We start from the raw sequence: 24159 nt of genomic DNA on the forward strand, positions 1-24159 counted from the left end.
TATGTGTGTGCACTGTGTATAATTATTTTGTATATATATAAATACACACACATGCATGTATATATTTAATAAATATTTGCATGTATACACTGTATACATTTATTTATAATTTATATTATATATAAATATAAATATTTTATATATAAATAAAAAAAAATTCTTATATTTATACATGCATGTGTGTGTATTTATATATACAAAATAATTATACACAGTGCCCACACATATATTATGTAAACACAAACTTTTATTTTGGATGCGATTAATCGCGATTAATCTTTTCCCAGCCCTAATAAAAACTTTTTTATTTGTCCAACAAATATTCCAATTAATAATTTTTAGAAAAATATTAAATATTAAAAACATGTGACAACATGCCCCAACCTGATATTTACCTTCAATTTTCACTGAATTTGCCACAATGTTTTGTTTGAATGCAAAAAAAATTCAGTAATCACTTATGATGGTATCGTTTTTTTTTTTTTTTTTACATAATCAAATGTTTCACCTTGTCTCACCACCTTCTCCATTCATTTTTTTTTTCTTTTTCACGTGACACAGGACATCAAATGACCCGATTTGTTGAACTGAACATTTACCTCTTGTGTTTAGCTACAGTTTTTGTATGCAAATTCACAGTGTTTCTTTTTTTCCAGAGACAATCTGAGTGGAAGTGTCCCAAATAATAACAAACTTTTTATTCAAAACAGCAGCTGTCTTTTTCAACCCATATCTGGAGTTACAAAGGTCGTAGCCCAGACCAGAAAACATAGTGATTCACCAAAATAAAATGGACGCAATGCAGCGCACGGCCCTCTCCCTTCCCCTGTGTGGTCCATTAGAATGTGTGGGTCATGAGTTTTGGCCCCAGCTGTCTGATTAAATGGACAGATTGACTTTTGGCTGAGAGAAATGCTTCATCCCCCAATCCTCCTACCTCTCTCTCTCTCTCACACACACACACACACACACACACACACACACACACACACACACACACACACACACACACACACACACACACACACACACACACACACACACACACACACACACACACACACACACACACACACACACACACACACACACACACACACACACACACACACACACACACACACACACAGACACACACACACACACACACACACACACACACACAGACACACACACACAGACACACACACACACACACAGACACACACACAGACACACACACACACACACGCACACGCACACACACGCACACAAACACACACACACACACACCCCTGCATGAGCACTGAAACCTTTGGCTCGGTGCTGGCTTATTTTAAATGCGCTTCCTGCATGCACAAGTTCATCCGTGTTTGTTGTACGTCTGTGAGTGTGAGTGTTTCCAGCATTGTCTGAAACAATATTACTGAAAACAATAAGCCAGAAAACAGTATTTATCTTCACCGGCCTCTGACTTGCGTTGTTATTTTTGCGCTGTTTATTTCTGCTGTGCTACTCTGTGTTATTTTGCTGATAAAAAAGCAAAAAGTGCATGTAAATATCTAACCCGTTCCTGGATATGATGCTCTTTAATTAATTAATTAATTATTTTTTTCTTATGGTACTTGCAAAAATGGTACAGTAATTTCACAATTAGATATATGCCTTTAAGAATCAATTAAGTATGTAAATACTTAATTATGATCTGTATAATGACCCGCAGATCACATCTGGTGTAAAATAACAACGCAGTGCATCGGCTGTTGAATGTGTTTGGAAAATTCTGTGTATTATGTCCATGCAAAAAATAGGGAAACATGTTTAAACATTTTTGACTGTCAAAAACCAGCATTGAGTTAACCATGTTAAAAACAACACTTCCCCCCTTGATAAGTAGGCAAGATATATTTTTAACTTGAAATACATATCTTATTTTGAATTGTTACATAAATAAGTAAGGCCCAGACCTTCTTTTCTATCTTACACCTTTGTAGTTCAAATGTTTATTTCATTTCAGTTTTAGCTTATATCTTCCCTTCTGAATTTTTTTGGGTTAAATACGGTATCGTTTTTAAAACCAAGGATTTCAATGCGAGTTCTTTGTGTCTTTGAAGCACTTTTTGAAGGCTTGTTTGCTCTTGTATTTTCTCTCTGCTCCATCTTTTCCATTCTTGATCCTAGGTCCTCTTTCAAAGAAACAGAATGATGATTTAGCTGATAATGACGGTGCTGAGGATGAAGGTATTTTTTTGATGCCAAACTGATATGCATGACAAGGAACCCTCCGGTTTTTTCTTCTTTGTTTTTCTTAAATTTCTTGTCCTTTTTTGAGAGTGGAGATTTTTTTCTTGCTCGTTTTTTGCTGGATGTGTTTTGTCGTTTTTGCTTGATGTGACCTGTCTCCCGTCATTCCAGATACACATAATTGTAAATAACCCTTCATAGGCTCTTGCTTGAATATTTTTTATTATCATTTCCTTTTAATTTTATATGTTGCATCTCACCTAAACAAACCAGAAACAAGCAAACAAAAAAAAAACCTAATAATCCTAATATTAATTCTTAACACTTTTTGTGCATGATTTTTCAACCCTTCTGCCTTAAAAAAACATTCTGAGGTAATCCCCTGGTTAAAAAAAATAAAAAATAAAAATCCCCGATTGGTAATCTTCCGAAATTTAACCGGAAGACCCCTGCAAAAATTTCCTATGCAACATTGTATGTTCCTGGAATCCAAACCGCCATGTCTGCATTTCCATCAGACTGTGCATCAATAGTCATTACTGTCCAGCCGTTCAGACGACTTTTAATTGTCCGATGTTTAGTGGACGTGCAAAAATCTATACAGATGCACAACAAATTAACACATTGATTAAATGCCTGGGCTTTAGACTGTAAAAGAGGTACAAAATCTAATGATAATAATCCCTGAGTGTGACTGTATGTGATAAAAGCATTTTGTGTTCTTGTCAGAACTGAAGCACAGTGAAGACGGTCTCCTGTATAATCAAATGAAATAAGAACCAATTAGAGCAGGCTAAAACTAGGAAAGAGTCTGCTCGCTTTGATCTGCACATCAAAAGATTACAGCAACACAAATATACAGTGAGGATCCCGCAGAGTATCTCACATGAACTCTCTTGAAAACCGACCGAATAATCCTCTTAAGCATGCCCGACGATATACTGGGGAAACACTCATCGCTGACATCAGACTTGGACTTGGTGTCTTCAGAGGCCTGGTTTGAATTTCTCTCAGGACACTCACAGCCAACCATCAGGTGTCTCTTCTTATTGCAGAATGCCGTACATCAAGCTACAATGGAAAAGTCCTCTCAAAACCAAGAGCTTCCCAAAGACTGCAACAACTGTGAATCTATTAAGACGTCTCCAGTGATCGACAGTTCTTTTGATGGTAACAACAGTGTGTGCACGTGGAAAGCTTCCAATTCTTCTATTCGAGGATCTGCTCAAACTCGTAATGTGGCACACTTTCAGCCTGAACCTTTTTTGCTGTACGTACAGTTACATCAATCTGTTTTGAAGCCTTATCTTGTTAGTTACTCAATATAGTTAGCTACTACTAAAAAGTATGAATGAATCCACTATTGCAATTAAATAGATAATTGATCTACTCTAAACAAAACAAACTATAATTTACAGTATATAAAACAGTCATGAACCACAGCTAAACTCGCTAACTGAATAGTTAGCTATAAATAAGACCTAAATCAATAAATCGCTTTTGAATGCTAAATATGTGACAGAACAGTTTAGAAGAATGTATTTGGTTGTTACGTTAATGATTTAGCATTTTGCTGTGCTAAATCTTTTGTTTTTGTTGTGTTTTAGCTTGTGCTAGCTTGTTTACTAAAATACTTCAAATCTTGGACTACCATCATGCTAACATGAAACATTTAGCTGTAGCTGTGGCTTCGCTAGTTAAATGTTAGTGGCGTCGCTAGTTTCAGTAATTTACTCCACAGTACTAATGTTTTACTTGTTAACAGAATTCAAACATTCACTAAAATGACTTTAAACAGAGAAACACAAACGCAGTGTGTCAGAACACTCCAAGGTTATTGTAAACTGTTATCACAGTTCTTAGCTTTTTGAAAATCAGGTGACGGTAAAGCAAACTGATTCTGAAGATCTCTGAATCAGACAGAAGTTAAACAAACAATATCTTTAGACATAGCCTACTTAGAAAGAGCTTGATTTAAATTACCACAGTTTGTATCATGTGCCTCAGTAGTGGTTTTCAATCGAATGTACGAGTGAATTCATGTTCAAATGTACCCAAACAAGGTAAACATATAAGTAAATACGTTTATTTAAATTCCTGAGGCCTATCTGCGCATGCTTTTTGCTAAGTGGAAAAGGGCCGCCGTTTGGTTCTCAGACAGCTGTAGCTGATAGGGCTGAGAGGAGACACAGAGCGCACATTAATTATGTAGACATAACGCTACCTTATTACTGCACACTGCTTATACCAGCTGCCGTGGCATCGGCGACAGTTCTCGCCAACCAGCTCGTCTGATTTTATTTCATAGATCCAGTAATTGGCTTGATCACATCAGTGGCCCACTCACAGATATTAATATCCATTCTAATTAGTTTACATTTTTGTTTTTGATATAAAAGCTGCATACAGGCCATATCCTAGGATCATCAATCATATATAACAACTTCAAATGCCAAGGGATTCTCCAGATATGACTATTTGCTAGAGATTTACTAAAGCAAACTATCACCAAAATCAATAGCCACTTTTGACATATTCATTAATCTGGTGCTTTAGTATGAAGTGTAGAACGTTTATTGACTTTTTCCAAGCAATCGGTAGCAGAAGGCCCAAGAGACAATGCAAGTATGTGGTCTTCGATTGTGCCAGATCGAAAATCCAAAGAAATAGGATTTACAAAATGAAACGTCTTTACACAGCTCACCTTAAATTTTAAGTAACCAGCTCTTAGTTTCACAAAAATTGTCATTCCAAACTCTCTTTTCTGTGAAACACATAATTACATAATTTGAACAATTTTGTCCATTAAATGGAGGTCATTGCGGTTCAAAACATAATAGGACCCCATTGACTTTCATTGTATGGACAAAAAAAATACATAGCTTAGTGTATGCAAGTCAACATAGTTGATCACATTTCAACAGTGACAGAAAAAACTCTGTTCATGTTATCGTTTAGGAGTGATGTTTTGGAGAAAAGCCACGGTACACTGCACTTATTGTTGACATTTGACATATGACATTATAAAAGACTGAGGAATAATACAAAAGAACCGGTGTGCGCATACACATGTGAACTCTGGCCTGTGGATGAAGAGTATTTCAGTCTGAATGAAGACTGGGATCAATGGAGTATTCATTTCTCTGAGGAATCACTTCCTGTCTTTCCCTCCTGCTGGACACTGATAGACTCACTGGGTTAGTTTACGATCTTCCGTGGCTTATGGCTCATTCAGTTCATTATTAAAATGAGTATAAGATATTAAAACCTAGTTAATGCTTAATTTAAATAAAATCTTAAGAGTTTTTTTTTTTTGAATGAACACAGCTTAACAAAGCACTCAATTCATACACAGTCACAACACTGGCAGGAAGAGAAAAGACGTAACAGGAAGTGGTAAGACAAGATATGATGAGAAAAGAGAAGAGACATTATATGGTCTGATAAAGAAGAACCATTGAGTCCAAATCTGACATCTGATGATTACAGAAGAGATGCTACATTAAGGAACCCAGTGAGACAAGACAAGAAAAAAACTGTTGTGAGCAAATCTCACTTTTAGCTTAGATGAGACTTTACATCTTTGATTAAAATGAGAAGAAATGGGAAGGGGAGACGAGAAGCGAGGAGATGGAACGAGAAAAGGAAAGAGATGAGAAAGACATTTGGTCACCTGAATAAGAAGAACACTATTCTTTGAGCATTTGGGAAGAAGAGACGAGACGGGCAGGAAGGGACATGATGAGACAATATGAGACATTACATTGCCTAAAAAAAGAACGATTTTGTGCAAATCCTACTTTTCACAAGGCACAAAAGTGGGATGGGACAGGAAAGGGAGAGGTGAGAATCACTTTGGAAAGAGAAGAACAAAATTGATTGGACAGGATGAGGTGAGAGGACATGAAAGAAGACAAGATGAGACGAAAAGAGGCAAGACAAGAAATGATTTGAGACAAAATGAGATTGGATGAGTTGAGACAAGACGAGACAACAAAGAGACAAACTTATTGTGTGTTTTGTTCTAAGCATTTTGCAAGAGAAAAAAAAAGAAGAAATGGAAGTGGTGAGATGAGAAGAGAAGGCAACAATGAGACTAGATGAGAATCACCTGATACAGATAAAAACATGTCACTTTGAGCATTTTACAGGAGGAAACGAGAAATGCCAAGAGTGAGTTAACTGAGATAAGAAGAGAAATGAGAAATTGCGTTGACTGATACAAAATAACTATTGTGTGCACATTTGGCAAGAGGTGGTCTTGTTTAGGGGCCTTAAGAAAATTGTTTTGGAAAATGATTGCTTTTTTCATTTGCTTTTTTCGCTTGTTACGAGACCTCCCGGAAGCAGGTCCCTGCATGCCCAATAAAATAACCGAGATTTATGTGAAGGCTTTGCAACCATGATGAAATGGCACTCTCCCTCAAGCAAGACGAAAGTTATCATCTGCATCGCATTTGTGTTTTGAAAATACCTCCCTCTCGGACAGAGACCATTTGCCCAAAGTGGATTACTTTGCCTAAGCCATGTATGGAAATTTAAAAACCGTGAAATTTCCATTGGTAAAAGAAAAATGGGATCTGAGAAGATGAGGTGAAACGCAGGCGGATCCTATTCGGAGAGTGCGGACAAGGTCCCCTTACTTTAAGTTTGCCCACCTTGTTTCTTAGTTTTGTTTCGATACTTTAGTTAATTCAAAGGATTACTTCAAAAATTAAAATGCCCATTTTAATTTCCGCTCTTTATTGCTGCCAGGCCCTTCAAGAAAAACAAAACAAAAAAGGCAATCATAAAAAAAAGTTATGTGCATTTTTCTATCACCAGGAACATGACATTCATATTGCCTAGGAAATTTCTAAAATCAAGTTTAAAAAATAAAGCCAATTTGAGCAAAATGGGAGCCCTCAGCTCTGTATGCATTTCCAGCTGTCTAGAGTAATTTGTCATTTAATCGTTTCTATCCTCCTTTTTCCAGACATTCGTGAAAGTGGGAGCCCCAAACCGGTGATGGTTTTCATTCACGGAGGATCATACATGGAAGGAACGGGAAATATGTTCGATGGAAGCATCTTGGCCAGTTACGGCAACGTCATCGTCATAACAGTAAACTATCGGCTTGGTGTGCTTGGTAAGCAATTAAATTTTTGCTTAACTTTACCCATCATGCGTCAAGGTTTCCCGGTCAGTGTCCCATACAATATCCTCGCAATGGCTTGTTCTAGCTTTGTTTCTCTCCACAGAGGTACAATTTTCCTCCAATGAAAGATGATTTAGTTGCTTGTGAATAGCCTCAAGCTCATAAGCATAAAACGGGTGAAGTGGCAATGCTCTCCACAGCGGTATGCATGAAAACTTATTATAGAAAAGTTTGCTGTAGTTGTACATGATTTAAGGTGATAGTAAATACTGGAACTATCAAAGCTTTATGACCTTCCAGTTTCAATTGCAATACAAAAACTCTAGCCTGTATGTGTCTCTCTCTCTGTCTCTTTCCCCATTGCTATGCCTCTCCCTATGTCAGTTATCATTTTTCAATGAAACAGATTTGAGGAGGGAGATAACATTGTGTATTTTTTATTTAATGATTGAGATTGCCTCGAGCAAATGGTGCTGGATTCATTAATAAGCTTTGAAGAGTTTCTTCAAGAACGAGCTTTCCATATTCCAGTTGTCTAGATATAAAGCAATGATTATTAAGGAAAGTTAAGTGTTATTTTAGTTACGTAAAAATGCACTTTAGCATAGAAATACTTTGAAGGATCTTTTGCTGCCGCTGCCTTTCTCAGATTGCTTCATCAGTATTTGTCTGCGATGTTATTATGCAAATGTATCGTGTTCATGACAGATCCGTCAGTGTCTTCATTAATTGACGGTTATTATTTCAGATTAAAATGATGGAAGCTCATAGATTAACTCAAACGATGGCTGTTTGATTTCACTGTGCTTAAAATCTTATGCAGAAATGCATCTGTCTCCAGAGTGAATGTACAATGACTAGAACAAATCCACAAAAACCTTTGTTGCTTTTGCAAACATGCTTTTCTAATCTATGATGGTAGCAAATAACTTCTATAAACACATGACACTGATCATCTTAACACCCATCTGTGCTTTTAAGGGTCATTTGACTGCAACTTAGCAACAGTTTTCAGTCTAATCAACTTCATAACATCCGAAATATGAAAATAGTGCATGTTTAACCCTCCGGTTCTTGGAGGAAAATGTGTAAATTGTGATGCAGGGTCAGTTTGATCTTCAATGGTAATAGCACGTTGTGCAATGGATGTCTCTCAAAGTGATGACTTGTCAATTGAATAAGAGTCATAGGTCACTACAACTCATGTACTGATTAATGTGTGGGGCGTTTGTTCAGATAGACTTGTTAAAGACACTTTAGCAGCTGCTGCCAGTCTTACAAAGGGTTTTTATTGCCAGTTTAATTAAGTTGTTCACATCTGTACAGTATAAAGGCCCGTTCACACCAAGGATGATAACTATAAATATAAAGATAAAGATATAGTTCTAAAAATCTTTCTCAATATTAAAGAATAGCAGAGTTAACACCACAGCTATAACGATAACGCCACAGAGAAACGATATAGTTGGAATCACTTTCAGAATGATTTTATACAGCTGATGAATGATAAAAAAATTGACAGCCAATCAGAATCCATCCTAATAAGCTTGAGCATTTAAAGCGGCGGACAAGCACGCACTTAGAAACATAACTATATCGTCAGCTAGTGTGGCTGCTAATATAGTTATCTTTGTAGTTCTTGGTGTGAACTGGCCTTAAGTCACCATTTTGACCAGTATTAGGGTGCTGGGAGATGCTAATATGCTTGGTGGCATGAGGCATCTGTCTCCGGTTCATAATAATATTCAAGAATGAATGCATGGATTCTGAAATTAGCATCAGTTATTTGCATCAGAATCTTCACAGCATATCTCTCCGTTGGTAAATGAGGCTCAGTGTGATCTTTCTCCCTTAATGATTCAGTTCGCAGCCATCTTCCCTCAGTCGCCCTTAGCTTTTTATAACAAATCCACTGCTGATTATTGGCTATTTTTTCCAAGCTGAGGCGCACAGATCCATTAAGGGGTTTAAGCATGTGCCCGCATGCCACAACCCTTAATTTATTGTTGCAATGTTTTTCTCATGGTTGTCTGGGGTTCGGCTAAGCTCCGGAGCGGCCCCTGGGAAAGGTGCTGTAATGGTGAGAGGGCCTAATGGATTATAGAACTGCACACAGTCTGAGTGTCATTATCAGAACTGTTGTAGATTTATGGAGCGAGGCGCTCTCGTCATGCCCCTCTGAATAAAACTGCTCTCCGACAGCTAATCAGCTGGCATAAGGGCCTGAGTGCCACCATCATATTTTTTATTTATTTTTTTGGTAGTGCTGGTGACCCAATCCTCTTTAGCAACTATCCTTAACCTAAAATAGCGCCATACCTATAAGGAAAATATTACTTGCTCCAGAGTTAATGTGCGGTTTCATTAGCGAAATTTAGCCATATTTAGAGTGAAATATGATTTTTTTCTGAGCAACGATAAGTTCAATTAAATTCAATTACAATATTCTGTATAATACTTCATAGTTACAATTTAGGAAGTATTCTGTAACTAGCCAAAGATGAGTGTATCAAATAAAATGTCCTTATGGCAGCAATATAACATATATTCATGTTTTCAGTTAAAGGAATAGTTCACTTCAAAATTCTGTCATCATTTACTCACCCTCAAGTTGTTTCAAACCTGTATGAATTTCTTTCTTCTGCTGAACACAAAAGAAGATATTTTGAAGAATGTCGGTAACCAGACAGTTGATGGACCCCATTGACTTCCATAGTAGGAAACAAAAAAATACTTAGGAAGTCAATGAGGTACATCAACTGTTAGGTTACCGATTTTCAAATAATCTTCTTTTGTGTTGAGCAGAAGAAACAAATTCCTACAGTTTTGAAACAACTTGAGGGTGAGTAAATGATCACAGAACTTTCATTTTGAAGTGAACTAATTCTTTAAGCAGACACAACAAAGATGTTAGGCAGCAATTGCAATTTGTGCATATAATGATTACAAAATAAGCATAATTTTACAATATAAGGATAATATTTGACAGTTTTTTTTTATGTCGATCCAAAGTTGGCGTCATCTAAAGTCTTCATACGTATCATACATTCATACGTGACCTTTTGCAACCCTCTTGCGAAATCTTGCAAATAAAATCAGATTTTCACAGAAACCTGCTAAAAAACTACTTTAATGGGTCCAAGAGGCTAGCTGGTCTTCCAGTGCCTAAAACCCTTCTAAAACCAGCTATGGTCAGATAAAACCACCAAACTAGCTTAGGCTGGTTTATGGTATTATTTTTTTATCAGGCAAATTACCCCTAAACTTTTTTATTGGGAACAAAAAGATCATATTAAGACTACAGAATGTCTTCTAAAAATATTACATTTAACTTTCGAAGGAGCGTCGCTCTTTGATCATGGATGACTCGCTGAGTTCATGTATTTTTAAAAATATTACATTTCCATTTAAAGGGATGTCACTTGCTGCTTGTGGATGACGCACTGAGTTACAGTAAAACTGTTAACCAGATCTAAATAGATTTGAGTCATAAGCACTTGTTAGTCAGTATGTGTGTGGTTGGTTGGCTGCTGCGCTGGTGTAAAGCAGATGCAGTCGCCGGCGGATGTGTGTGTGCTCACGTGCCGGTTAGTTCGGTTGTTTACTTCTTTGTCAAGACTTCACCGCATTGCTCACCCTGTAATAATTGGTTTGCTGTTTTGCTTTAATCATTCCATGTGGCCCAGTGTTGAGGATTATTATTTTTCATGGTTATTAATTTTCTTCTCCCTTGAAACAAATACCCATGATGTTTCAGTTTCATTAGTCTTTTGCTTTCTCCAACCTCCACCTCTCTTGCTTCCTTTCCACGTTTTTTGCCTTCAGCGTCTTCTATCACCTACTCTCTCTCTCTCTCTCTCTCTCTCTCTCTCTCTCTCTCTCTCTCTCTCTCTCTCTCTCTCTCTCTCTCTCTCTCGTTCGCCTCAGTCATATGCTTGCTTAAGTGTAAACCCACCACAGGGTCTTTAAGGAAGCATGTATGATGTCTGACCCTATTCAGGAAGCAGTGTGTCTGGGGAGATGCTTCATTGGAGGGTGTTTATTAATCTTAACAAGCATTTAACAACTCTGCAGGATCGTACCTCGTCCATTCCAATGCTTGCTGCTGGCCGTTGTTGAATCGGGTGGTCAGTTTAACCCTATATATATATATATATATATATATATTTATATATTTTAAATAATTTGTATATTTTTCTTCCTCCTCTTCTTTGTAATATAATTTGTGAAGCTTAGGCTTTCACACTAGCACTTTTTGATGTCAGAGTTCGGTTCGTTTGGATGATGTGAACTCGGGTGCGCACTCATCTACTGTGCCCTAAGTTCATAAGTTCATGTGAACTCCGTATGATTCACTACTGATATGAACATAATCATACTAAATCGTGGAAGTGATCCGCTATTAATAAAGTATGATTTGAAAAACTGTGTTTTGTTCATACTCACTTTCCTGATAAGCATGACTGATGCATTGCAAGCAGAGATAATGTATATCTTGTTTCTGCTGGATTCCCACATTTTTTAAAACATTCTCAGTACATCTGCAGCAGATACACTGTAAAAAATAAACCGTAATTTTTATGGTAAAAAAAAACGGCAGCTGTGGTTGCCAGAACTTTACCGTCAAAAATACGGTAGCAACATTATTGAAATTTACAGTAATTAACCATATTTCATTATCTGATATAGTGCACACTTACTGACCTATTGAAGTATTAATATCAGTTTTGTACCATTGTAATACACTGACAACCAACAATCACAGCAGTGATGAGAGTCACATGATCAATAGGCAAGGCAAGGCAAGTTTATTTATATAGCACATTTCATACACAATAGTAATTCAAAGTGCTCTACATAGAAGAAATTAAAATAATCAAAATAAATCAGAATAATTAAAACAGTTTAGAATAAAAGATAAAATACAGAAATAATCCAAAGAATTCAGAATAATTAAAACATAAAATAAAATACAGTACAAACAGTCAGGGAGCAGTCACAATCAAAGCTCATCACAAGCACCATGTCAACAAGAAAGTTAATACTAATTTATAGAAGCTTCACAATGGCCTTCGCACAAGTTAAATCAAATGTGGGTTTGGACCAGGCAATCAAACCAAGTGTGAAAGTTATCTTACAAAGACAGTTTATGATATGTGTTTGTTGTAATGTATTACTGCCACCTCTGATCTTGACCCAGCTTTCATGATACCCTACATATTTAATAGCACTACCCTGTAGATTTAGTACTCTACGTATGTGCGCATGCTTGAGTCTAAGTGATGGGCCTCATTGGTCATGACGGGTGGATGCATTGGTAGAGGGCAAAAAGGCAAGCGACTGAGTACAGAGGACATCTGCCATCAGAGAGGCTTTGCCCTGTGAGTGCCGCTAACCGATAGGATTAGTTCAGCCTGCAAGAGTGCAGCAGATGTCCATGTGGGCCCACTCACTCACGGCTCCTCCTCCTCTTCTCCAAAGTCTCTCTCTCACTTCCTTTCGCTGTCTCTCTTCCTTTTATTCTGATTTTGGCCTGGTTCCACTGACATGTGGATTGCTTCAGGCTAGACAGAATGTAGATATTAATAATTAGTTTAATTTGGTGTGCTGTTGAATCCACAATAGAACTTTGACTTCATGATTTCATGAATTCCTGGACTTAAGCATTTCCTCTCTGTGGAGTATCATAATCCCTGGAGATCTCGGGAAGAGACAAGGCTGGATTTAGAACTTTTAGTGCAGATGAGAGTCCATTGACATCAGACTTATGTTTGTTTCTGAATGATGTGCACCAGCAAACCATACACTGTAAAAATGTTTTAAGTACAATCAACTTGGATGTTTAAGTAACTTAAACTGACTTTAAAAATCATGATGAACCTTGTATAACATAAAAAAGTAGAAAATTGCTTAACTTATTTTGATGAGTTAAAACAATGTAAAAACATATGTTGTCATAACTTATTGATCATATAATTGTACTTTTAACTAGGAATGTAAAAAGTTCAGATTCTTTGCACCATTCAGAAAGATTCAGATTGCTCAATTTAAATAGCGAAGAGAATGCAGAATTTGTTCAAATTTAAATGATGACTTTACAAAGCCTTGTTTGAAAGTTTTGAAATAAGTTTAAAAAAAATTATAGTTCGGAGGTACATGAATTAGTATGAATTAAGAATAGCAATAATTTATAAGATGTTTCTTTGCTGAATAAAAGTATTAATTTCTTTAAAAAAAAAATTAACTGACCCCACACTTTTGAACGGTAGTGTTTAGGACCCAAAGTAGAATGCAAAATGGAATTATACTGTAAGGTGGAGCGGACAGGAATTAAGCTCTGGACCAAACAATAGAATCAAGTAGAGTATAGCTTGGGAAGGGAGTTTCATTTTTGAGGGTGAAATAACTGCCTGTACCCTTGGTGTTTTATTTACTGTATCAGGGAGAGAAATTGAACTCAAACCGAGTTGCATTTTAAGCCCCAGTAATTTACAACCGAGAGCTAGCAGGAGTCGTCTCCAGCATCTGGGACTCGTTGTCAGGATGACCACCCTCACTCCCAGCTACACTGCAGGGTCTATTAGGCAAGAGGGTACCAGCAGATGGATGCGTCCTTGTGCCTCCATCCGTCTCTGCCATGGAGCCAGAGATTAGCCGGGTCCGCTCGTGGGCTTTTCGGCAGGGAACAACTGCCACTGCGGATGATCAAGGTGCTCACCGGGATTCACGCAGTGCTGTAGCTTCTGCCGGGGGAAAACAGATGGACATGTTTAACACCTTAGAAATGAACTACGCTGCAGGACCAAAGCCAGGGAACCCTCTGAGCCATGATGGATTGCATTTAAAACTCTGAGGGTGGAACAAATCTTTGGTTTGGTGCTTAGGTTTTTACCCCCCTATGCATTACATTCAATTACAATACCCATGGAGATTCCCTAGAAATGTTTTCCCCTTCCACCTAACTGGTTTGGCACATTTATGTTTAATGGATACTTCATCCAATGGGATTTTTCACCTTCTTAATTCTGTGGAACACAAAGGAAGATATTTTGAGAAATGTCTGTGTCCATACTGTGGAAATCAATGGGATACAATCAGGGCTACATGATAATGGTTAAATAATCACAGTTATTTTGCTCAAAAACTATAATTGTGGTTATCAATTGTTTTCATTTGAGAAAATATGAATTAGGAAAAATTTGAATCATTGCATTTTCAGGTAAGCACTCATTAAGAAAATATCAACTCCTACTCAAGTTTTATTTTACCTTCTTTCTCTACATTATGAACTGCTAAAACTGGTTAATTTACAGTATTACAATAATTCAAAGTTATGTTAAGGTTTTTCTTTTAAAACAAGTAAAATAATGTGTATTCTAGCACAGAGGTTGCAAAAGTGCATTTATTCTGCAACAATGTAGTCAAGATTCATGTTTGGATATATTGCAAATATGTCAGGCAGTTATGCTTAAATAAATGAGCGAAACAGAAATCAGGATCACAATAAAATACTATTAAACGTACAGCTCTTGTTTTAAGCCTATTGACTTTCTTTATATAATAACTTGAAAGATTACAAATATATTTTGTGTTCACATAAGAAATAAAGCCATACCGGCTTGAAACAACATGAGTAAATGATGGGAGAATGTTCATTTTTGGGTGAACTATCGCTCTACATCAGTGGTATTCTTTTGGGTGGTGTAAACCAAATGTTCCCGTAGGTCCTGTTGCCTTTCAGGCAATATTTCTTTCCAATGTGGCCCTCCATATTGATTTACCAGTCTTTTAACTCAAATACTCATTTCAGAGGTCAGAACAGGGCACACTTTTGGAAATGAATGTTTTTTTGCTGATTTTCTGTCAGAAATTTCAGCCGGACTTTTATCAGTAAGGGCAAGACAGGACAAGGCACGTTTGTAGGGAGCAGTTGGGGTCGTGACTATCTTGGCGCTTTGATATTCTCTGTCCTATGTTCTCTGGAAGTAAGAGATAAGTGAAATAAGCCTTTTCTACTTATAAAGGTCTGCACATGTATCAAGGGCCTGTGTGTACGGTTGCTTGTACGCCTAACATCTCATGTTGAGATCGTAAATAGGACTTTAGATGATCCCTCTGCGATTTTGAAATACCTTGAGGTTTGATGGTCTTTCCATCTTGTCTGTTTATGGAGCTTTTGTGGACTGCAACATGCTCGATTATCAGGATTAAGATCACCACATACTAACACATAAACATAGAACCTTGAAGTAATTCATCCTGGTCCTTGTAACTTGCCTCAATCCTTCACTGAGATTCATTTATGATTTTGTTGCTGAGGAGATCCACAGCTGTAAATTTCCCCCAAATGCAGTTAATCAGAGGTTAGCCTGTAGCCCGAACTGATAAAGATTTATATCTCTAGTCACCACCCCCAAGCTTCTTGGCTCTTGTAATTTCGTTTATTCTGTTTGGCCTCAACAAAATCTTATTTACTTCACTGGTTTCTGAGCTACCTGCTTTTTGCGTGTTTGAAATCTCCAATTCTAAAATCTTGTGAAGTTGTATTTGGTACCCGCTAGCGTTCAGGATACCCCCGTTGCCTCTGTTGGTGCTCAGGGGTGCGTTGGTGCGTTGTGAGCCAATTATATTATGGCTAGTGTATCTAGAATTATTTTTTCTCCTCATAAAAGCTGCTTCAAAGCAAGGAAAGTTTTTAGAACAGAGCTACATTCTGATTTTTAGATTGAATTGCTTTAAAATTTCATGTGGCCTAACCATCCAGTAGAAAGTGTGTATAAACAATAAATTTTTTCTTAATTTGTATAACTTTTTTACAAATATAATAAATTGTGAATTCGCAAGGATTTTTTGGAGTTGCACCAAATTATATTATACAACCTGATCCAACCTTGCCTTGTCATTAAAAGAAAAACACTTTATCTAATATTGAACGACTTACTGACATACTGTCATAAGGGTCTGTATGGGTTATCTCTATGACATAATTTTCTGTAAAAAAAAAAAAAAAGTCCAGCATGTTTCTGCATCTTGGTTGCACCAAATTACTTTGATTTGGTGGACAAAAGTAAAATATGAAGTTTTGTTGATTCAACAAAATGTATAATTATTATAAATAATATGTCAATTTGTATATATATATATATATATATATATATATATATATATATATATATATATATATATATATAGAGAGAGAGAGAGAAAATAATAATGAAATAATAATAATAACTAGTGCTGTCAATCGTTTAAAAAAATGTAAAAATAAAAAAATTTCCTACATCTTTCTGATTAATTGTGATTAATCACAACTAATATTAACATTTTTAATGTATCGTTATATTGTAATAATTTCACATTTAAACTACAAATTAATATAGAAACAACACACAGTACCCTATATTTTAAATATTTGTTTAAGAACGCATTGCCAATACCAATACCAATACTGATGTCTCTATGATTTCCCCCCCTCAATTTTAGACATTAAATATAGCCATTCAGCATTACAGTTTAATTTAAAGCTATCAATGTATCAATAATATCTTTCAATAGGCTTTAATAAATACAACAACTTTTAATTTGAATGAACTTAAAACAATCTTTACATAAACACGTTAAAATAAATGCCACATTTACCTGTGCGTCTCAATTTTTTATATTGACCCACTCAGTTTTTTTCTTTTTTCTTTTTTTTTCAAATTGCACAAAATGCACAAAGAAAATATTATTTTCATTGTTTTTGACCCATGGTACCTTGTAAACATTGCTTTAAGATTTTCAGGTATTGGTCTAACAGGTAGGATATATACATTAAATAAAGAATATTGAAATTGAAATAAAGAACATTCAAATTGAATAAAGTTATCAAACACCTCACAGTCTTCACTGCATAAATTATAAATTAAATATAGACTAATCCTTTGTGAAGCTACAAAAAGTTATTCATTCAAGAGCAGCAATCGCGCTTGAATGGTTTAAAAGCATTTGCATGAATTAGAGTGGGATCATATAATAATTGCATTGTCCCATTGATCTAAATAAAGGTAAAAGTATTGAAGACAGGGCTAAATTGCCTACAACATCATCGTCTGTCTCCATCAAGAGTAGTATTTTGCCCCTGATACAAACACTCTACATGATGTCATCACTTGTGTGTGGGCCCTGAGATCTGTGTTTTGCTACTGGCTTAAAACATACAGGGCTGGTTTCCTACATCAGCTGAGCTTGTCATCAGTAAACCATGAATCTTTTACCCTATAGAGACATGCGGATAATGTCTGCAGTGCGCTGTGAATCCAATGACCCTGCATTATTATTGCCCTTGAGTCCCTGCGTTCGCTTTTCTCTCTATTACAAATATTTTGACTGCTGTCCTTGAGTAACGTGTTATTTTAGTAAAGGCATCCTGCATTGTCTAATACCTCAGAAAATCCAGAAATCCCTTTGAAGGTCAATCTCTTTTCCCCTTGCGGCACAGTGATTATTAGTCAGCCCTGCTAGGGAAAAATTGTGCTATGAAGGATTATGGCAGGAGAGCTGTGGGGTGAATCAAGAATGGTGCCAACTAGTGGTAAAAATATAAATAAATAAGTATAGAATAACGGAGCGGTAAGCTTAAAGTTCAGTGTAAAATTTTTTAAAACTGACGACGCAGGTGTTTTAGGTTGCTACAGCTGCTTTATATTCTGCCCTGCTGGTTCTAATTACAAGACTCATCAAGAACAGGAATGTTGGATCATTGATATTAATCTCTACGATTATTACTCATTCTCTGTCCCTGTATTCGCACAGGAACGTGTCGCTGTGGTGCAGGGACATCAACATCCATCTTCATTCCTGCAGCCGTGCAAATCTGTAGCACAGCTTGCAAAGTTACGGGTGGAAATACCTGTTCAAGTTTTTACCAAGAGAGGGATTTATACATTTTATTTATACTGACCATACAGGCCTATAAGTGCCCTTTCTGGGTCAGGGGGGAGAAGAGATGTGCATTTGAGAAACAATAGTGCATTTAATGGCCCGTTTGAGAGTCATATTCTCATATGTATAGTAACTGTCCCCTTTAAAGACTACTGGCATTGGATTGAGAGAGTGTTCTTCTGCAGTATTGAGCTGCATGTATGTATACATTTACATCAATTTATACCCTTCATAAGCTATCATACAACATATTTTGCTTTTGCTCAGTCTTAGTTTTTCCTATTACAAGTCCTCAGGGTACAGTGTTTATGAAAAATTAATGAAGTGCTTAATGGAGGCGGGTTACCTAGTGGTGCTGTTTGGTGCAGTGCCTCTCGAAATAACATTTCAACCAGTGTGAAACCAAACTGCCAGCCTGTATGTCAGAAATGACTTACGATTCTGTAATTCTTGAATCTTCAGTAGTGAAACCGACAAATTTGATTAATTTTGATTAACAGGGCAACTGCTTTTAATTGTGATGATTAATAATGTTTCTTGAGCACCAAATCAGCATATTAGAATGATTTCCGGAGGATGTGACACTGAAGTAGTGATGCTGAAAATTCAGCTTTGCCATCACAGGTATTAATTGCATAAAATTCCTGCAAAAAAAACTTCTAATAAAAAGATACCTAACCGCCCCTAAACTTCTGAATGGCAGTGTAAAAATTAAGACTGTTGAATATGCATAATTTATCATGTGATATGAATTTTCCAAACTAATAAAAAAATATATATTATTCAAATATTTGAGAAAATGTATAACACAAATGGTAAAGAAAGTAACAATTAACTTGTAATGGATATTCCAATTATGACCAATGACACAGCAACAACCAATGATCGATCAATCAATCAATCAATCAATCAATCAATCAATCAATCAATCAATCAATCAATCAATCAATCAATCAATCAATCAATCAATCAATCAATCAATCAATCAACCAATCAATCAATCAATCAACAAACCACTCAATCAATCAATCAATCAATCAATCAATCAATCAATTGAATTTACATTTTTTATTAATATTAGTACATCACAATTTATACCCCTAATACGTCTTAATAAGACTAATACGTCTCCCAGTGTCACTCATTGAGAGTGAATGAAGGATTTCTCAAGGACAAAGCTTTGACTCTGCTGAGACTCCACATGGGATTGTTTGTGGCAATCAGCTCTGGTCAGTGGACAGATGTTAAGGCTCTCCACAGATTTCCCAGCATCCTTGTTTGCATTTCTCCAACATATAGAGGGCAGAGAGCTCAAGTACTTTCCCCATGCTGCTTGTTTCAGCAGCTTGCCTCTTTTTATCGCACGGAAGCATCTCTTTATCGTGCGTACTTTGTTCTGGCGGTCTTTTCAGACATTGGCAATCATAATTTCTTAAAATGTAGATTGTTATATTGTGCCAATGCACGATCACATTGACATTGGTATCCTGCCGTACTCCTGATCCAGCATTGCTATATGTCAATCATTCTGCCAGTCATCCTCGATTCTAAGAGAACACGAGTAAAACGCTGCTGTTAGGACATACTGCGTCTTTTTTTAGGTTAATACATGACAAGACAGCACGGAAATGTCTTCCTGCCAACAGACAAGAGCCGTTTAGTTGTCTGCCAGTCATAATTTTATTTGTCAAACATATTATTTTCTTGCCAAAGCGCAATGGTGATGTCGGAGATGGCATCACTGATGTCTTTTGTATGCGGAGACAATGTGCAGAGACAACCCATAGGCTCACGGTGACATATCCTTGATTATTTTCATGTGCCAGAGCTTGAAACAGTCATGTTGCATTCTGTTTATGCAGTGCTACGCATTCAAAAACAACTTACTCCGTAATTTGTCACCCATCAGTGTTTTTCTGTTTTTGCATTCTGCTCTGATTGTTGACACATGAATAGCGGTTCTTCAAGAAGGAACGAAAAGCGAAATTCAGCCAATGTGAGCAGAATAAAACCTAAATCTTCCGACAAGCTTGAATTCACTGTGTTTTTCCCAATGACTGGCAGCTGTCCCGACTCAAGAAGCCAATGTAGGTGTGGGACTTTATGTATGTTTCATGCTTTGCACGCAATTCACAACGCATTTTATTAATTTTTGGTAATCCGTTTATGTGCATCTTCACAGTATGCTTGTGTTTAAACCTCTTCAGGCAAATCCACAGCTGGAAATTTTCAGGTTGATTGGGTTAATCAGGTTAATCAGATTGTTGTACTTGAACACCTTTGAACAAGTTGTTCATTTATTCATAGTATATCAACATGATTTGTCTTGTTCCTATGTAAACATCACATGTGTGAAATGGTTACACATTCAATTAACTATAAGTAACTTTGCAACTACATGGCAACTAACTCTCATTAGAGCAGTGTTAGGTTTAGTAGAATAAGTCAACGTACTTTCAAAGTTACATTTAGTCAGTATAATGTCTAAAGTGGACTTTCAAAATAAAATGTTACTGTGATGGTTATTTTATTCTTTATAATGCTATTTCCCTCTGTTCTGTTCTAATCTGAATTAGATGCGAGTTCTGGCAGCACCATAAAGCTACGTACAGTTGTGACCATCTCCATGCAAAGCTGGCTTTAAACATCCGCTCTGTGGTGAAAACATTGCACACCTGACTAGGGACTGATCTCATTCCGTGGGATAATTTTAGGCACTAAATGCTAAACAGCTACCTATGCATGAAGCTCCTAGGGATCTTTATTATGCAAATCCAATGCATTAAGATTTAATCATACAGCTTTTGTTCCCTTTTTAATGTAATTTTCAGCTAAACAGAATCTATTCAGTAGGCACACTTGCATCACCATATTATTTATTTATTATTTTTTGTGTATATCATTTAGAGGTCTTTTTTATGCAAGCTTGAGGGTTCTTTTCAGTTTGTAATGCATATTAACTTCTGGAATAATTGTGCGATTAACAAATTTACTGAACTGAGGAGTATAACCAATGAAGCAAGAGTTGTTTTGGCATAGATATGCTTCCGCAATTCATTGTCATTAACCGGATTCATCAGAGGGAAGGCAAGCAGAACAGCTCTGATTTTTTTTTTTTTTCTAGTGGGAAGAAATCAAACCCCGTCTGATCCCAGACACAGAGAAGCAATAACACTGGGAAACTGTGGGCAGCAATGCAGTGAACTTTGTGGAGCGTTCTCCTTGCCTCTCCTCTATCTTGTGCATTTCATCAGTCAGGCCCTCTTGGTTGATGTGTTTTTTTATGTAATTTCTCCACACAAATTTAACCGTGAAAGATTGTTTTCATTAGCATCTGACAATAACTGGGATATTTAAACAGATGACCGGGTTTCAATTTCATACCCTTGTCACTGAGACAGAATTGTACTATGGTGCCAAATCAAGCGATTTAAACTTTTCATTAGCATCTTGGAACAGGTGATGACGAGTCCTGTTCGTGAAGAGAGATGCGGTATGTTTTTACATAAATAAGACACATACGAAAAGCAAGTGTAAATTGGCCATATGTTACAGACTACTTATGAAAATAAGTTTATCTGTGATATATTCTGATCATTGTTAGGTGTTAGGAGTAGAATGTAATGAGGCAACCTGAAAATCTCTAAAAATTATAGATTTGTAAGATTAATTGGGTGTATCAAAAAGAGGAAGTGTTAAAAATTGTTACTACAGTATATTGGTTATTGATAATTATTAATATTTATTGTATTGGTCCATATGGGATGTATTGGCCAGCATAAGAGTTACAGCAGGAGTTGAATTTTATCGTACACATTCAATCACAACATAGTATTCCCTTATTAATATCAATAAGTACAATACTGGATATTGGATATTTAATAGTGCATTCTAATTTATCCTAGTTTTATATTTAATTGCCTTTATATTTATATTAATTGCCTATTATTGCCTATATTGTTTCCTAATTAAAAATAATAATATTATTGCCCAATTAACACATTTATAATACAATAACAAATCTCTAAGCCCATCTCAAAATAGATGTCCATTTTACATAATGTACATTATAATGTTGAGACTTTTCTAATTTATTTAGACAGTGGTATAAAATTTTAATATTTTAATCTTTTGCAAGTTCATTGATCTAATCGATTAGTCCTATTTAATACAATTATTCAAACCTGGCTCACATAATGTTTTATGCGCGTGGAAAATAATTAATAGATGCATAAATTTGTGCACATATCGCAATCTCCACATATATCCCAGTTATTGAAACACCTGCATGTGATTTCTACATTTGTGCTTGATGACAAATTAAGGGCAGGGAAGGTGTGACAAGTTTGTGATTCCTTTTCACGGGCTGGATTTTGAATGCTGATGGCTTTTAGCATGATGGATAGAGTTGTAATGAATGAAAGGTGAATTAGAGGCATGGGCTTCCCGTCATAACCCAGCGAGACTAATCAACGGCTCAGCGTCTCTCTTTCCAAGCCCTTCATTCCAACTCGAAGAATGTAATCCAAAGATAGATGTGCCTCAATTACATTGGGATAGATCAAATTTCACACCCATTCATTTGCTAGCAATGCGGTGCATGATAAACATTGTATTGCTTCATTAATAACCAGACGTCACCCTCATTAGACCCCTTTTGAGCTTGACTAACAGGAGGAAACATTAGTCAAAACTAATATTAACAGGTACATCCGATTTTCATACCTCCCACCTTATTAACAGAGAGCCTACCCAAGTGGCCATTAATCACCCGCTGCTAAATAAGCCATGCACGAATGCACGCACGGGCACACCTGCTGTCATAATGCCTGACAACGTTTCAAATAAGACAGAAGCAGCAGAGAACACAAATGCTGATATATTTACATGCGTTCTTGTGGCCGCAGATGAAGTCTTGATATTTACTGCCAAATCCTCCCTAGTGTTTGCATGCCGATTCCAGACGTAGGGAAGCAGAGGATTGAGGAACATCTTCCTCTCCTCCATCGGGCCAGCGGGTCCAGTGCGGTCCTGCTGACATGGCACAGCGAGATCCCTTAACAGCCAAAAAGAGATTTTCTGTGACCATTGGGGGCTTCAAATGGGCAGAAGCAGGCAGGGGCTGGGTGATTGACAGGAGGGCACTAGGGCTTAATTCCAGAGGAATAACTCCAAAGCCTGAGTAAACAGCCCGCTGTATTAGGGAGTCCAGTGGAGATGAGCCACCGAGGCGGTGCTGGTCACCCCATAATCCCCTGCAAGTACATCCAACATTGCTCTTTTAATTTAGTTTACACCCAAGTGGGTTTAGCTGTCTGCTGATGGTGAGTGGATCATTATATTCAGACACAGGGCCCAGTAGTCTCGTTCTCAAGTGATCCGGTTCACTGGAGCTCACTTAAGCGTTCAGGGGTAAGAGAAAGTACGCACCTTTTTTGAGTAAAAGATTATCTCTTTCTTACGTGTCATACTTGCCTGATTAAAAATCATTTAGCACAATTTTTTGCTAACTGAAAGTTTACTGGAAACACAAAGAAAGGGAATTGTTTAATTTCACATAGTTATTCATCTTTATTGTGACGTATATGCAAGAGGAAACGATTATATATATATATATATATATATATATATATATATATATATATATATAATACGTATTATGTATTACAAAATGCTTCAAAATAAATTCAGTTTAATAAATACCAAAAAAACACATTAAGAAACCTGTAAAAAAAAATTAATTACAAAGTCAGATAGTCTCTGGCACAAAAGTAGACTTGTAGCATTAGTCATACACTTAATACGTCTGAACCGCTTACCTGAAGACATTATCTCAAAGTGTGTTCAAGGGGTGCATGCTATCGCCCTTAATACTC

At 36.6% G+C, this 24159-nt stretch overlaps 1 protein-coding gene across 10 annotated transcripts in view; it reads left to right on the plus strand.

Annotated features, from left to right (window-relative positions):
• Nucleotides 1-24159, plus strand: part of nlgn1 (neuroligin 1) — a 335026-nt gene that overhangs the window by 163918 nt on the left and 146949 nt on the right. For 6 of the 10 annotated variants that reach the window (XM_077203052.1, XM_077203056.1, XM_077203057.1 and 3 more), the window contains 2 exons: nt 2161-2220; nt 7199-7351. In XM_077203052.1, the coding sequence (XP_077059167.1) occupies nt 2161-2220; nt 7199-7351 (213 nt within the window). The remainder of the gene's footprint in view (nt 1-2160; nt 2221-7198; nt 7352-24159) is intronic. The other 4 variants (XM_077203060.1, XM_077203058.1, XM_077203059.1 and 1 more) reach the window with 1 other exon arrangement.

The sequence above is a fragment of the Siphateles boraxobius genome, unplaced genomic scaffold (assembly GCF_051911475.1).
Source record: "Siphateles boraxobius isolate OS27281-9 unplaced genomic scaffold, OSU_SipBor_1 5, whole genome shotgun sequence".
In the NCBI taxonomy this organism is placed as follows: domain Eukaryota; kingdom Metazoa; phylum Chordata; class Actinopteri; order Cypriniformes; family Leuciscidae; genus Siphateles; species Siphateles boraxobius.